We start from the raw sequence: 14,098 nt of genomic DNA on the forward strand, positions 1-14,098 counted from the left end.
TGCTAATGTCAGTTTTGGGCGAAGTCTGTGTCTGTGGATAAGTAAAACAAATGCCTCGCTTGTCACACTTTAATTTTTGAACATTCAAGTTCACCTTCAGTTGAATTCGTTGCCAATGGGATGGCCTGTTGTGGAAAATGTATATACAGACAAGATCTGTTCCTATTGGTCAAAGTTAAGAGCCTTTGTCAAGAAGAGCTGTGCATGCTGCGAAATAAAATGTGACAACGGCAACGATGTGATCTGTACATCAGTGGCAAAGATGAAGATAATGATTTCTGGTCTGTAATAAAAGCAACATAATTTTTATACTGTTTTAACTAGTTGTTTGTGATTCTCAATTTTGTTCTTCGAGAAATTGAGTTGATTTGCCCTTTAAATGGATAAATACACTAAAATATGGCGGTCCAAGCTCATTCGTAAAAAAGCCCCTGTCCTGTTTGTGCCAAAGTATTTAATGGTTTAATTAACTGACGGGTGTGTTGGTAAAGACTGACATGTATCATTCTCCAGATACAGGGCTGCACACTTGCCCTAAGCATTAGCCAGCACCAGATCAACTCACAGAGCCACCACATGGTGATGCTCTTTCATTCACCTGTCTTCACTTTTACCTCCGAGGCTTCTTCTAATGTCAGACACTTATATTTAGTCCAGCAGTTTTTCCATTTGACACCTGCACATGTATTTCACATACTGATGCTATACAGCTTCTCCTTGATGAAATGGGTGCAGGCATCTCAAATCATTGTGATTCTTTTCAACATATTCGCCACCTCCTGCATTCGATTACCTTTTGTTTACAGTATTAAACGTGCTCATAAATTAGGATCCCTCTCGTGTGTGCACACTGTGCCTTTAGGAGGCGGGTGTACTCTTTAATCAGTCTTGCTGATTCAGAACAGGCTCATCTTCCCAAAGCATCGTTCTAGAAACCTCTCTGTCAGTGAAATACGAGAGGTCTCCACTATATATTCCGTGCCTCTCATGTCTAGCGTGTTTGTACGATGCTGAAGTTGTCACAATTTTTCTTCCTTGGGAGTATCTGGGGTCAGTGACTGCAGGCACTATATTTTGGCAACTGGACTTTCACAACGTTAATATCATGAACTTTCCGGAGTAACAGCTTGTTTTGCAGTGTCATTCCACCCGGGCCTCCTTTTGAGAGCTTGGGACGGGCGTTTTAATTTGTGTGCGCTGTTGCTGAGTTTAGCCATAACAGCATATACTCCCCCACGCTGGGGTGATGCGTTATTGTACCGACGGTGCTCTGACACCTGTCTTCTGAGTATACCTCATGGGTTTCAATTGGACTGCAGTCTGCCTGTTTCCCTCTGCACCATTCATCACGGGTCAGTTTCTGACCACAGGACCTGAACAGACATGACTTGGGTAGAAGAGCCTTCTCGGCAATATTGCTGATGTGGTGGCGTTGTGTTCAGGCAGTGTGTCGTGATGTCGCTGCTAGGGTGGGAGTTATATGCCACCCCAAAATAGCCAGACAGCAGCAGACATGTAGCCAGGAAGTGGTCATTGATGAAGAGCTGGGCAGTGCATGGTGACAGAACCTGTATGCTTATGAGGCACTTCTAGTAACAGAACACAATTATATAGGTTGTGGTGATTGTGTTCACAAATTTGTGTCACAGCAACGAAAGCTTGAACAGGGGCCAGTGGCTAACAATTGTGATGGTTTAGTTAACAGTTTTAGGTGAACTGACGCCATCTTTCCAAAAAAGACTGGAGGTGGTGGGTGCTGCCTCGTTTACAGTCTCAATCTCAATTTCTAATCTCAATCTCTGCAAAGAAAGGTGGAGTTTGATGGCATCTATAAAGAAGCCTGCACACAGGATGGGCATTTCCTAACATTTTCAAAGTGACAAATGATTTGCACATAGTAAAATGCAGGGACAGGGATAGAAAGAGGATGAGAGTTTGGTTGCAGGTAATAAAATGCAAATGAGCCACTGGGGGTGCCGCCTTTTCCTCTGTGTGGGCATGCGTAATCTGGACTACGGCCTGACTGATGGGTTGTTTTATAGGGGACGTTTTGGTGAGAATGCAGTGAAGGTAACCGTGTTTGACACATTGAGTCTACGGCTTGCTCACTGATCCACAGTAGAACTGTGGAGTGCAGAGTTTATGAACAGATTTTGGAGATGATCCAATCTTTAGGTTTGTATTTTTTTCCCCACAGCCTCTTAATAATTGCTACCTTGTTCTCAATGCACCACACCCTGTGTGAAGCATCAGCACACCGAGCCAAACACAGGAAAAGAAGAAGAAAAAAAAGTTGATCTTTTGTTTCACTTTTGGTTACATGATTTATGGTTCCTCATAAGTGTACATATGAGGTGTATGAAGGTGAAACCACTAACACCTTTTCATCTTTCGTCTTTTTCATCTTTTATCAAATCTAGATGCACTATGTGTCAGGCCAAGCTGATTTTGGGTCTTCAGAAAACTCCTGTAATTTGACTGAGGGACGGTTGTCACGGAGGCAAGTGTGACAGTAATATGCTAGACCTCCTCAGCCTGTTAGTGTATCCATGAGTCTTTGGTGTTTTAATAAGACTCATTTATTCATCAAGACTAGCAAGCAGGACATAAGAAGGAAAGCAACAGGAAGTAAGGATATATACTGGACATGTTGACAGCAAAACATGTTGGTCCAAAACATTCAGTGTGTGACCAATATTGAGAAGAACCACCAACCTAATTGGCTCATCAATCCTATCTGACAATATTCTAGGTGCTTCCCTAATTTTAAGATGCACATGCTTGATTGACACCTTGTTCTAGGTGGAGTTCTAATATTCAAGTCTGCACATGCTTGATTGACACCTTGTTCTAGGTGGAGTTCTAATATTCAAATCTGCACGTGCTTGATTGACACCTTGCTGTCACAGACTCTCCAGTCATAGTCTGCTAAACTGTTCAAGGAAGTCAAATGTGTTTATATGGAGCTTTTTCCAGTAGAAGTCATCACAAAACGTTACAGGCATGTGGGTCCAATCCCCAGTTAGTAGGGGCAAGGAAAACTCCATATGAACCTGATGAAGTAACCTGGAGAGGAACCAAGATTCAATGAGGGGAATGCATTCTGCTTGACACCAGCCTGTACAACAAGAACAAAATAAACAACAGAAGTCTATTTTGGGTTTCTAGAAGTCCTAGTGTGGATTCAAGGAATGCATGTGCATCCAAAACCCATCTGCCTCAGAAACAGCTGGCCAGATGTCCTGGGAACAGGAGGAACCCAAGGCAGTGAGGGGTTGTGGGGGAGGGTGTAGCCACAACAACAGGGGTCAACAGGTGGGAGGAGCCACAATAGAAGATATGGGTGGACGCTCAGAGAGAGAATGGCATCGGGAGATGTACCTCAGCAGAACGGACAGGTTACCCGCCACTCCCAGTCAACAAAGTTGTGAAGACAGCATCCCAAACATCCCTGTTTATGATGGCTCTAATTGCAATCCCCACACCTCAGGCTCTATACCTTACTTAAAATGACTTAAATTTAACAAATTGTCTGACCTAAACAGGTTTTCAGCCTTAAACATGGAGACTGTGTCTGAGTCTCAAACATTGACAGAAAGATGATTCCATAGTGTGGGAGCTTTATCGGTAAAGGTACTGCCCCCGAGGTAGATTTCCTTATTCTAGGTAATAAACCAGCACCTTTTAAACAAAGCAGACATGGTGGCTCATAATAGATCAAGAGTTCTAAGTTGCTGTGGAAGATTCAGTGTTTTGTAAGTAATTTGATGTATTTTATAATCAATATGAAGTTTTACTGGGAGCCAGTGCTAAGTTGGGAGAGAGATGATGAAACTTTCTAGTTCTAGTAAGAATTCCGGCTGCTGCATTCTGAACTGACTAATAATTTAATGATGCAAGTAGGAAGAACTGGAGTAATACTGTTATACAGGTATGAACCTGCCCACGAGGATACAGTCTTACAGGTGTGAACCTGCCCACGAGGATACAGTCCTACAGGTGTGAACCTGCCCACGAGGATACAGTCTTACAGGTGTGAACCTGCCCACGAGGATACAGTCTTACAGGGGTGAACCTGCCCACGAGGATACAGTCTTACAGGGGTGAACCTGCCCACAACAGAACTTGTTCCCAGTTGCTTGTTCCCAGTTTTCTATCAAGATCAACAAAAAATAGAAGCTTAAACATAATGGCTACTTTTGTGGAAAGTTAAAAATGGCAAAGACTGCACTAGACCAAGTATAGACTACATTTACGTTTTCCTGTAGTTAGAATCAGTGTAGCTTTTTAGCAGTGATCTAATGTTTTTAATATAATAAGAATTAACTTGTGACTTTACAATATGCAGTCTTGGTGTGATTGAATATTCTGCAATAATCAAGCACACCACACTAGGATACCCCGAAGAGTGTGAGACCATGTGATCAAATAAAATCAAATCTGTTACGGTCACTCCAGTATACTCATCTGTACCAACATTACAATTGATGTTTAACAGCAGAGCTATAGGTGTACCCTTAGAAGAGCCAACCCAAACACACAAGTTATAATGTACATTTGGCTAAGACTTTTGGCCACTAGCCAGCTATTGAGCTTAGAGTGTGTGGCAGGGACACCAGCTCTGTGACTGCTCAGAGTGAACCTCACGTAAGGTAAGAGGGTCGTTTTTACATAGGAAGAGAAATCTGACAAAGGCATAAACTGAACTCTGGGATGGTATTCACAGAACACACACACACACACATATGTACACACATCACATGAACATGTGTAACCATATATACATATATCACATATGATCATATGTGTAACCATATATACATATATCACATGCACAATCATACATATGAACACATGTGCACACTCATATACATAGCACATGTGCACACACATACATATCACATGAACACGTGCACACTCATACATATCACATGAACACGTGCACACTCATACATATCACATATGAACACGTGCACTCATACATATCACATATGAACACGTGCACACGTATACATATCACATGAACACGTGCACACGTATACATATCACATGAACACGTGCACACTCATACATATCACATATGAACACGTGTACACTCATACATATCACATGAGCACATTTGCACACATACATATCACATATGAACACGTGCACACTCATATCACATATGAACACGTGCACACATATACATCACATATGAACACGTGCACACACATACATATCACATATGAACACGTGTACATATTTTGTATATTTATGTGTACATATATGTGTACATATTTTGTATATTTGTATATGTAGCCAAAAGAGCAAGATTGACCTAATTAAAAAAAAATAAAAACAAAACAGGTTTAGGATCACTGGGTCTTTAAACATGTTTCATTTATATTTCCCTTGTATAAGTCAGATAAATTGCTGTCTTATTATTTGTATATTATAATACTTTGTCCTCCTTTTTCAGGTTTTGTTTGAAGCTCATATCTAAGTCTTTAAAACTTGACTAAACTGTAAAGTGCACATTATACAAAAGTAGCAGGTGTTCACCAACAGAATGTTCATGTTAAATATGCATTCTTTTCATAAGGATGTAAGTGTAAATCTGCACGTTTTAACCTTCATGAACAAAATAGACATATAAAGGTATCAGCATGTGATCAAGGCCCCCTCTGCCAATAAACCTAGATCTGTAAATGCCTTTTATACACTGTTAACCATGCCAGTTATTGCTGACAGGGCAGAATAAGTTTGAACGTCCTCAACAGCATGTACACTCTTAGGTGAAAGACCATTCCTTGTTTATCTTTACAGACTACAGCATTTCAGTACCAGGTTCTCTTAGGATTAGGTACTGAAGATCAATAGAGAAGATTTCATTCACATTAAACATTTTTTTTCTGGCAATGCTTTCGAAGATTAAAGCCACCATCCAAACACCCGCACCCAGCACGGCTACTGAGACAGCAGCATAGCGTCCAGATGATACATTACTGAGTGGTTGTGCAAGTTTTACTCACACTAAAAATGCTGAATATCAAGTCTGATGCCTCCTTATATATTTCCTAGTAGTGATGAGAGTTGAAAGCCAATTCACTTCCTTGTGGACATTCACAGACTCCTCCTTATTTCTGTGTTGACTCTTAAGACGTGGTTTGAACTCTGTGATCGAAGAACAAGGCGCACACGCTTGAGAGAGATGAGGAGAAAGGTCCCAGTTTCAGATTACCGACAGGCGCCTGGCGTGTATGTATTTACGCTACGATATTCCCTGTCTCTCTTTCATATATTGTATGACTATGACTGAATTTGAGGTACTAACTTTAAAAGCATTTTATTCATCCTTTGACAACTCCTACTCAGTGATAAAGTTAGTCTAATACGTAAGATTATTGTAATCTGATTAGTGCAGTCTGTCAGAATACAGGTTCACTGCTTGATATCCTGATGGTCTAAACATTCACGTTTACTTCAGGCGTGTCAGGTTCCTCAAAATGATATAACGATGTAAAAGACAGTATTGTGCAACATTTATATGGATTTTCTTATCAAAGATATATGGAGATTAAATCATAGGATCAAGGAGATCATAAAAACAAATCTCTTATAGGAAGCAAGAGGAGACTTGTTCTGTAAAAGGTGAGTGAAAACAAGCACCTGAGAAGACTTTTCCTACATTTACTCTGTTCACATTATTCTGTAAATATTTAGGATTATTTAACAGTAGTAGCCAGTTACCTGTTGAATTCACACTCAAAAGGAAAAAGAATCAATAAACCTCAGCTGTTCCTTACCCCTCTGATTTAAGAACATTTTTCATAAAGTTGCTTAATCCAAACAATTTGATAAATGTAACAAGTTCCCTATGTTTGCAGCACAGAAAGTAATGCCCGTGAATGTTTGGGGTTTTTAATTATTATTTGAAGCATCTGGGAGGGTTCCAAATGGAATTCTTTGTGCAATTTTCACATTCACAAGTTAAAAATTCCAAATGAATTTTCTAAATGAATCGTCTAATCCCCACAACCCAGAGGAACACGTAATGGTTTTGGTTCACAGTAGCTCTGTGACCACAGCAGATGAGAAAACGCCCCACCTGGGCTGGCAAGGTGGCTCACGTGACATCCCCTCACCATCTTGGGGCCATTGTGTACGCACCTTTATGTCATTATGAGCACTGCAGTTGGTTCAGTGGCACCTGGCTAGCAGCCGCCAGTTGACTAAATGGGTGGTGTGTGTGTGTGTGTGTGTGTGTGTCAGGATTGCACACTCCAGTTTCCCCGCATGCTGTTCACTTAAACACCTGGAGTTTCAGCACCTTCTTCCTTTTACGCTTGTTTTGGGTGTTTTAAGAATGCAGATGCGTTTCTGCTCAAGTGAAGGACAGCATGGCTGCAGCGTAGCGCTGGAGTACAGCAGGGGGATTTTAAAGCCTGCAAGAGCTGATCCAGGATCAGGTGCCAGTGCTGTTTATTGTGATTTATGTAATAATCAGTGCTAAACTAAACTGATTACTGAACATGCTACGTATGTTGGCTTTTCCTAACTCTTTACTTAGCCTACTTGTAAGTGCGTTGCCGTGCTGCTATAGTTGCAAACTGAAAATAAGATACAAAACAACGTTAATTTAACGTTTCAATTAATCCAAGTTCAGCCTACCTGCAGCCTATCCAATCTCCACTGTTTGCTGGCAGTATTTCTCATTAACCAAGCATCATGCGCTAATAAGAAACCAACAGCGTTAAAGCAACAACGACATTAAATATAAGACACTTAATTACGTAATCATTTCTGATCTCTTGACTGCTGCGTCAAAAAGGCCTACCATAGAAGTTATGTGGAGCGAACTTTGCCCCCTAAATCTGATTTAAACACAAGAAATCATGCAACGTGTCCATACTTATTGCATATATATATATGTGTGTGTGTGTGTGTGTGTGTGTGTATCCTTTGGATAACTGACATAAAGAACCCTGCACTGCAGCTGGATTAATTGGACAAATATCGCTCACCAACCCGTAAATTAAACACCGTCATGTTATTTACATGACGCGACATCAGTAATAAGTTGAGATTTTCTCGAGCGCAGACTCTTACAAACGCAACTCTACCGGAGGTTCAACAGACAACAGTAACTGATATGCAACTATAGATTTGTTGTAAATAAGATGTCAAGGATTAAGTTAATTTGTTTTGTCTGTGACATTTTCGGTTTTAAGATACACATTTGAGCCCTGTGGTTAAATGGCCTGTTAAATTAAATAAACACAACAACAACAACAACAGGAAAAAACATGCTGTGTAATTAAATTGTGAAATGAAAAATAGATCTCTAAAGGTGTAGTTCAGAATTGGGGCATAACAGGTGTATTTTCTCTCTTCCGCAGGCGATATAGGTGAAATATTGTGGCGCACGATCTTCTGATCTTCTGTAACGCGACTCGGCGGAGCTGCCCCGTACAGAACGACCTGCGGGACTCTCCTCATTACGACAGTACCAAGCAGAAGGACGGGAAAGCGGGTTCGGTCTGCTGCCATGCGTGGAAAACTCTTGGATTTGTTCCTGGTCAACGTGCTGACGTGTGGCCTGGAGATCTGCATTGCCACGGGAACCATCTATATTCCTCCAATGCTGTTAGAGGCTGGCGTGCAGGAGCGCTTCATGACCATGGTGCTGGGTGAGTGAGCAGAACAAACACAAGGGAATGATGGCAACCGTCAGTCAGAAGCTGATCTGGGGCCAACTAACACTATGCAAATAAGATCTGGAACAAGCTGTCAAATATGCACAAGAAGTTGGTTTTTTTTTTTAGAATAGCGACACAAGTCATTAGCCAGTTAAAGGAGCATTAGTCAACCCCCCCCCCCAACACTAATTCCCCCTTTTATTTAAATTCCCCCTTTACTTGTAAAATACGTAAATATAATAAAAATAAATATTTTAGCAATGACATCAGCACATGTGTATTAGGTGCCTGATTAAACCTACCTGAAAACCTGCTCTCCAGAGCAGAGGCTTGTCTTTGTTTACACTGACCTCCTGCCAGTCACTCTGAGACACTCCTCCACTCTCCAGTATGTATCCTGGACGTGTCCTGCGTCGCCAGGTACTTGTACTGTGGGGGGGGGGGGGAAACACACTGTGCTGCCAAACAAGTTGACAAGAAACACGCTAAAACCAGAGTTTGCTTCTCCAAAATGGAGAGAATTATTACATGTGAAGGGGTTTAAGTTGCATTCAGATTGAGCATCATTCTTCCTGGACAGGTAACCACATGAACAGACTTTACATAACAAAATATGTAGATAAATCTTTATCACTTAAACAGTAATGCTTTGAGTGAACAACCTGAGAAATATATGTAATGTTGGGTAACAGATGGGGGAAAAAACAACATTCTGGCTCATAAACAATGAAATGTTATGAATCTGGGTGAGGTTTATGTGTTTTTGATGGGTTTTTGTGTGAGTGGCCACCAGGGCGTTAGGAGCCAGCCTGCCTCATATTATTTTCCCCTTTCTCAAATTTAGCATCCAAATATGTCACTAAAGCAACTATAATAAAACCATCTAAGCATATGTACAGAACTCCACTGTGTGTCACGGAAATGCAGTTGTATGGTATATTTTAGTTATCTGTCAAGAAACATTAGCATTTGAACTCTGGCCACCATAGATTTTGAAGGCATGCTTTGTTGTCAAGGGCAGATCCAACAAGTACAAATTCCCAGTCTTGTTGTGTTCGCCCACTTAAGCACTGGATGTGGTGTTTCTTGAATCTTGTCTAATGCACATTTTAAACATTTTCAAATGATTTCTAAACAACTTCACTGGATTTTAAATGGAACGTTTTTCCATCTGGCAGCTTTCGCACTACTTTAACCAACGTTTAACTGCTTTATTCTCTCTGAGTTAATGCAGTTTTTCTTTGTTTGCTCTTCTAGGAGTGGGACCAGTCTTGGGGCTAATTTTTGTCCCACCGCTCAGCTTGGCGAGTGATGGATGGAGCAGTCGTTACGGCCGCCGGCGTCCGTTCATCTGGGCCATGTGTTTGGGTGTGCTGCTCGGCCTCGTGGTCATCCCTCACGCGCACCGCATTGTTGCCGCGTTCTCTGAACAGCGCCACCAGTGGTTGGAAGAGCTACTGCAGGTGTTTGCCATCTGCGTCATGCAGTTCTGCGGCCAGGCTTGCTTTACTCCTCTGGAGGCGCTTGTGTCAGACCTCTTCCCAGGAGAACAGGAGAGCCAGCACGCCTTCTCCGTCTACTCGCTGATGGTCAGCCTGGGTGGGTGCGTGGGCTACCTGCTGTCCGCCGTGGACTGGAGCTCACTGCATGCCGCCACCTACCTGGGAGGCCAGCAGGCCTTCGTCTACGCTCTCCTCACTATAATCTTCCTCATGTGCCTGACCACCACAGCCTTCATCTCTGAGGAGCAGACTGCGAGAGCCGGAGAGAGCAGGATGGAGGGGTCCAGGAGGGCTCTGGGCTCGTGGCCGCTAGCGCTGCTGTCTGGCGTTGGGCTGCTTCTCCACACCCTTTTCAGCCTCCTCTGGGCTGTGCCGAGGTTCTGCTCGCTGTGCAGCCAGATGCCTCGGGTCATCAGCAGGCTGTTCGTGGCTGAGCTGTGCAGCTGGATGGCTCTTATGACCTTTGTGCTGTTTTACACAGACTTTGTGGGGGAAGGCTTGTACGAAGGGGTCCCCAGCGCCGAGCCGGGGTCCACGGAGAGGCTCCGGTACGAGGAAGGTATCGGCTCCCCCCTTTCCTCTGCGGTGTCACACCTGCACTACACCGTAACCTTTTAAGTCTCACATTACAGCCTTGCTCTCATATGACTTCCCCACAGGTGTGCGGACAGCCAGTCTGGGCCTGTTCCTGCAGTGTGTCACCGCCGTGGGTTTCTCTCTCCTGATGCATCGGATGTTGGCACGGGTAGGCACCAGGGCTCTGTACGTGAGCAGTGTGGTGCTCCTCGCCATGAGCATGGCAGTAATGACCATATCACGCGACGTCGTGCTGGTAACCGCCATGGCCGCCATGACGGGCTACACCTTCTGCATGCTGCAGATTGTGCCCTACACACTCACCTGCCTCTACCACTCGGACGAGCAAGTGAGGGACACGCCCTTTCGTTTTTTCTAACTGGCTATGAGAGAGAGACAAATCGTGTTTATAAAGGCATTGTGCAACATTTGAAAACTTTTATTTATTTTTTTTTTGCGTCCAGGTGTTTTTCTCCAGCAACAGACCTAAAGTCCAATCCAGCATGGATGAACTGAATATGATGAAATCAACCCAATCACAAAATGCCAAAGGGTGCACCAACAGGGGCTCTGTAAGCCTCTCCAGCCAGAAACCGCCCCCCGCCAATCCTACGCTTCCTGCCTTGCTTAATTTGCAAGTGTCTGTGGCCATGGAGCCTTGTCCTGGCTCCTCCCGGGAGCATCGGGGTATATGCCTGGACATAGCCATCCTCGACAGCGCCTATCTGCTTTCGCAGGTGCTGCCCTCTCTCTTCATGGGCACTATTGTCCAGCTCTTCCACAGTGTGACTGCCTACGTGGTCTGTGCCTTTATCCTCAGCATGCTGGCAGTCTACTTCTCCAGTAAGATCGTCTTCAGTAAGGCTGACATGGACACGCTGAAGTGACTTCACAAAGCCTTTGTTATTTATTGAAATATTTATCTTGTGACCTGTTTGACGTCAGGAAGAGAAAGGAGATGCTGAATGCGTTCTTTGTGGTTAAGGGAGTTTAACGCTGCACAAGCTCATCGTCCCGACGTAGTTCTGAGGGAATTGATGGGGGAGAGCTTTGTCGCACCAAAAGCAGCTCTTGTGTAAGTGCTTTAAATGTGCATAAACCCCAAAAGCAGGAATGGAATCCGTTGAAGTAATGACAGTAAATGTGAGGTTTGGCCTCGCTCGTCCTGCCTGCCGTGTTAATTTAAGAGTGGAATGCTGAATGTAATTGCACATTGTGCAAGCCAGGAATGAAATATTGTCAGCAGCAGCAGAGCTACTGTTTAAAGCAAAACATGAAATATAAACATGACCCAAAATGCTGCCATTGTACCGTGTCTTGGTCCCGCAGTGGCTCTAAACCGCATGCAGGAGTCTTTCCTCAGCTCCATGTTGAACACAGGAAAGACCTGTTCATAAACTGACAAGCTGATTCAAGACTGTTGGTAGGGAGAATGTTAAATTGCTAAAAATGCGTCGCCTAAAGCTACCTCAGGACCACTATTGGAGAAGAACCGCTTCAGTAGAAACTTAACTTGTTGTATAATGAGGCAGATGAGTCTCAGATGTCACTTTTATAATCACATCTGTTTCATTCAATGTATAATGGAGTAATATGACAATGAAGGATAAATGAATCGCATAAGTATAATGTGAGACACCTAATGGCTTTCTACTGTTTACAATCCCTTGAGGAGGCCCTGAGAGTGTTGATGAAACACAGTAGTGAGCTCAGCCCAGTGAGTCACAAGCAGATGAAGCCAGGTAAAGGAAAGCTTGTGTATTGTTCAACCAATACCATATTAAATTAGGTATTTCCTATCACTTCTGGCAAGAATACATTATGTACAGTTAGCAGTTTCAGCACTCAAAAACTTGCTTGTTCTCTGAAGCTTTTCACTGAACCATTGTACCAGCTTTTAGGGAAAAAACAAACAGACATCCAATGTAAATGGGAGTCTCCGAACATGTTGTCAGAACGTACTAACTCTTGACCTTTGGCAGTGAACTCACTCTACTCAAACAAACACCAGGCACGTGCTACTAAAGACAAACTGGTCTGATTAGGTTTGCCACTAAACTGGAATGTCAGGATTTACAGTAAAATGTCTCATCGTACTTCAGAAGATGCTGATAAGAATTCTGTAAAATATGGCCTGTTGTTAATATCTAAATATCTATATGCAACAGTTATGAGCTTCAATATTTGTTGCTAGTGTAACAGACTAGAAACTAAGACCAGAAACAGTGGCAGGATATAATCTTCTCATAAAAGTGCCATCTTTCTCAAATCAGCCAGTAGTAAACTCTTCTCATTCAGTATAAGCATGTGATTAATCTGGCATATTGCTGCTCCCACCTGTAAAGGTATCACACAGGCTGAATATCTCAATATACTCATCAGTTTGAGACTTGTTCCTAATTTTCCTAGAAATAGCATAAGCAGGGAGTTCATCTGGCAATTTCTGAAACAACAAACTTTTGGGGTATCCTTATTTCATTTCCTGTCTACCTTTCTTAGAAAATTGGGATCACTTTACCACAGGAAAACCTATTTTGGAGATGTTAACCCAAACCCTTCAGCCAACACTACCACGAAAGACCCCTGACATTTAAGCATTTCACCAGAGCTTCAAGCATTTCAGGAATGAACCAATATCCAGTTTTATTCAATTCACCTTTGTCATCCATACAGGTTACATCTGTGTACTGGATAATGAAACGTAATTAGGATTAATTAAGCCTCACGTGAAAGTATAACATGGAGTGTGGAATAAAAAAGATATATTTGCAATATAATCCAAAAAACGCATGACAGTACATGGAGTAGAGAGAGCTGAGAGAGTTCTTGGGATGTCTACATTTCTGCAATGCTTAAGCATTTACTTCAGAGTGTGCTTACGAGCTTTAAGGGTCACTTTCGGATAAAACGTTTTACTGCCATCTATTGGGGCAAAGAAATATTGCATTTGCATTACCGTATTCTTAAAATTAATAATAAGAGGCAGAAATGAGCAACCGCTCTTAATTCATTCATTCTTTCATGTGGTTTAAAAGCTATAATTTACCTGCTGTAATTCTGCTGTATTTTGGTTTTAAAACCTTTGAAAGGACCAAGTTGTATGGAGGACGGCATTCACGTGTTACCTGAACATGTTTTTGTCAGTAAACACATCTAGCGCCACCCAACGAAAGGCGTTTTTTGCGCTTATATCATGGTCTCCGTTTTCAATGTGCCATCATGCTTCGGACGGGGCTTTCTCGAAATAAATAATGCATGAGGCATGCTAATCACACCAATCAAAACGTTGTTTTAGGGCGAGCCTCCACGAAAGTGACCAATCAGAGGAAAGGAACCGGA

At 42.6% G+C, this 14,098-nt stretch overlaps 1 protein-coding gene across 3 annotated transcripts; it reads left to right on the forward strand.

Annotated features, from left to right (window-relative positions):
* The first annotated feature begins 6,142 nt into the window (after window positions 1-6,142).
* slc45a3 (solute carrier family 45 member 3) lies at window positions 6,143-14,044 on the forward strand. Of its 3 annotated transcripts, XM_081705715.1 has the most exons (6): window positions 6,149-6,240; window positions 6,605-6,633; window positions 8,382-8,672; window positions 9,939-10,742; window positions 10,843-11,108; window positions 11,224-14,044. In XM_081705715.1, the coding sequence occupies exons 3-6, from the start codon at window positions 8,531-8,533 to the stop codon at window positions 11,644-11,646; spliced, it is 1,635 nt and encodes a 544-aa protein (XP_081561841.1). In that variant the 5' UTR covers window positions 6,149-6,240; window positions 6,605-6,633; window positions 8,382-8,530; the 3' UTR covers window positions 11,647-14,044. The 3 variants fall into 3 exon arrangements, with proteins under 3 accessions (XP_081561842.1, XP_081561841.1, XP_026881023.3); XM_081705716.1 differs by lacking the exon at window positions 6,605-6,633 and having other exon boundaries at window positions 6,143-6,240; XM_027025222.3 differs by having other exon boundaries at window positions 6,159-6,633.
* Window positions 14,045-14,098: the final 54 nt, after the last annotated feature.

This window comes from Electrophorus electricus, chromosome 22, assembly GCF_041902795.1.
Source record: "Electrophorus electricus isolate QZ-2024a chromosome 22, ASM4190279v1, whole genome shotgun sequence".
Classification (NCBI taxonomy): Eukaryota; Metazoa; Chordata; class Actinopteri; order Gymnotiformes; family Gymnotidae; genus Electrophorus; species Electrophorus electricus.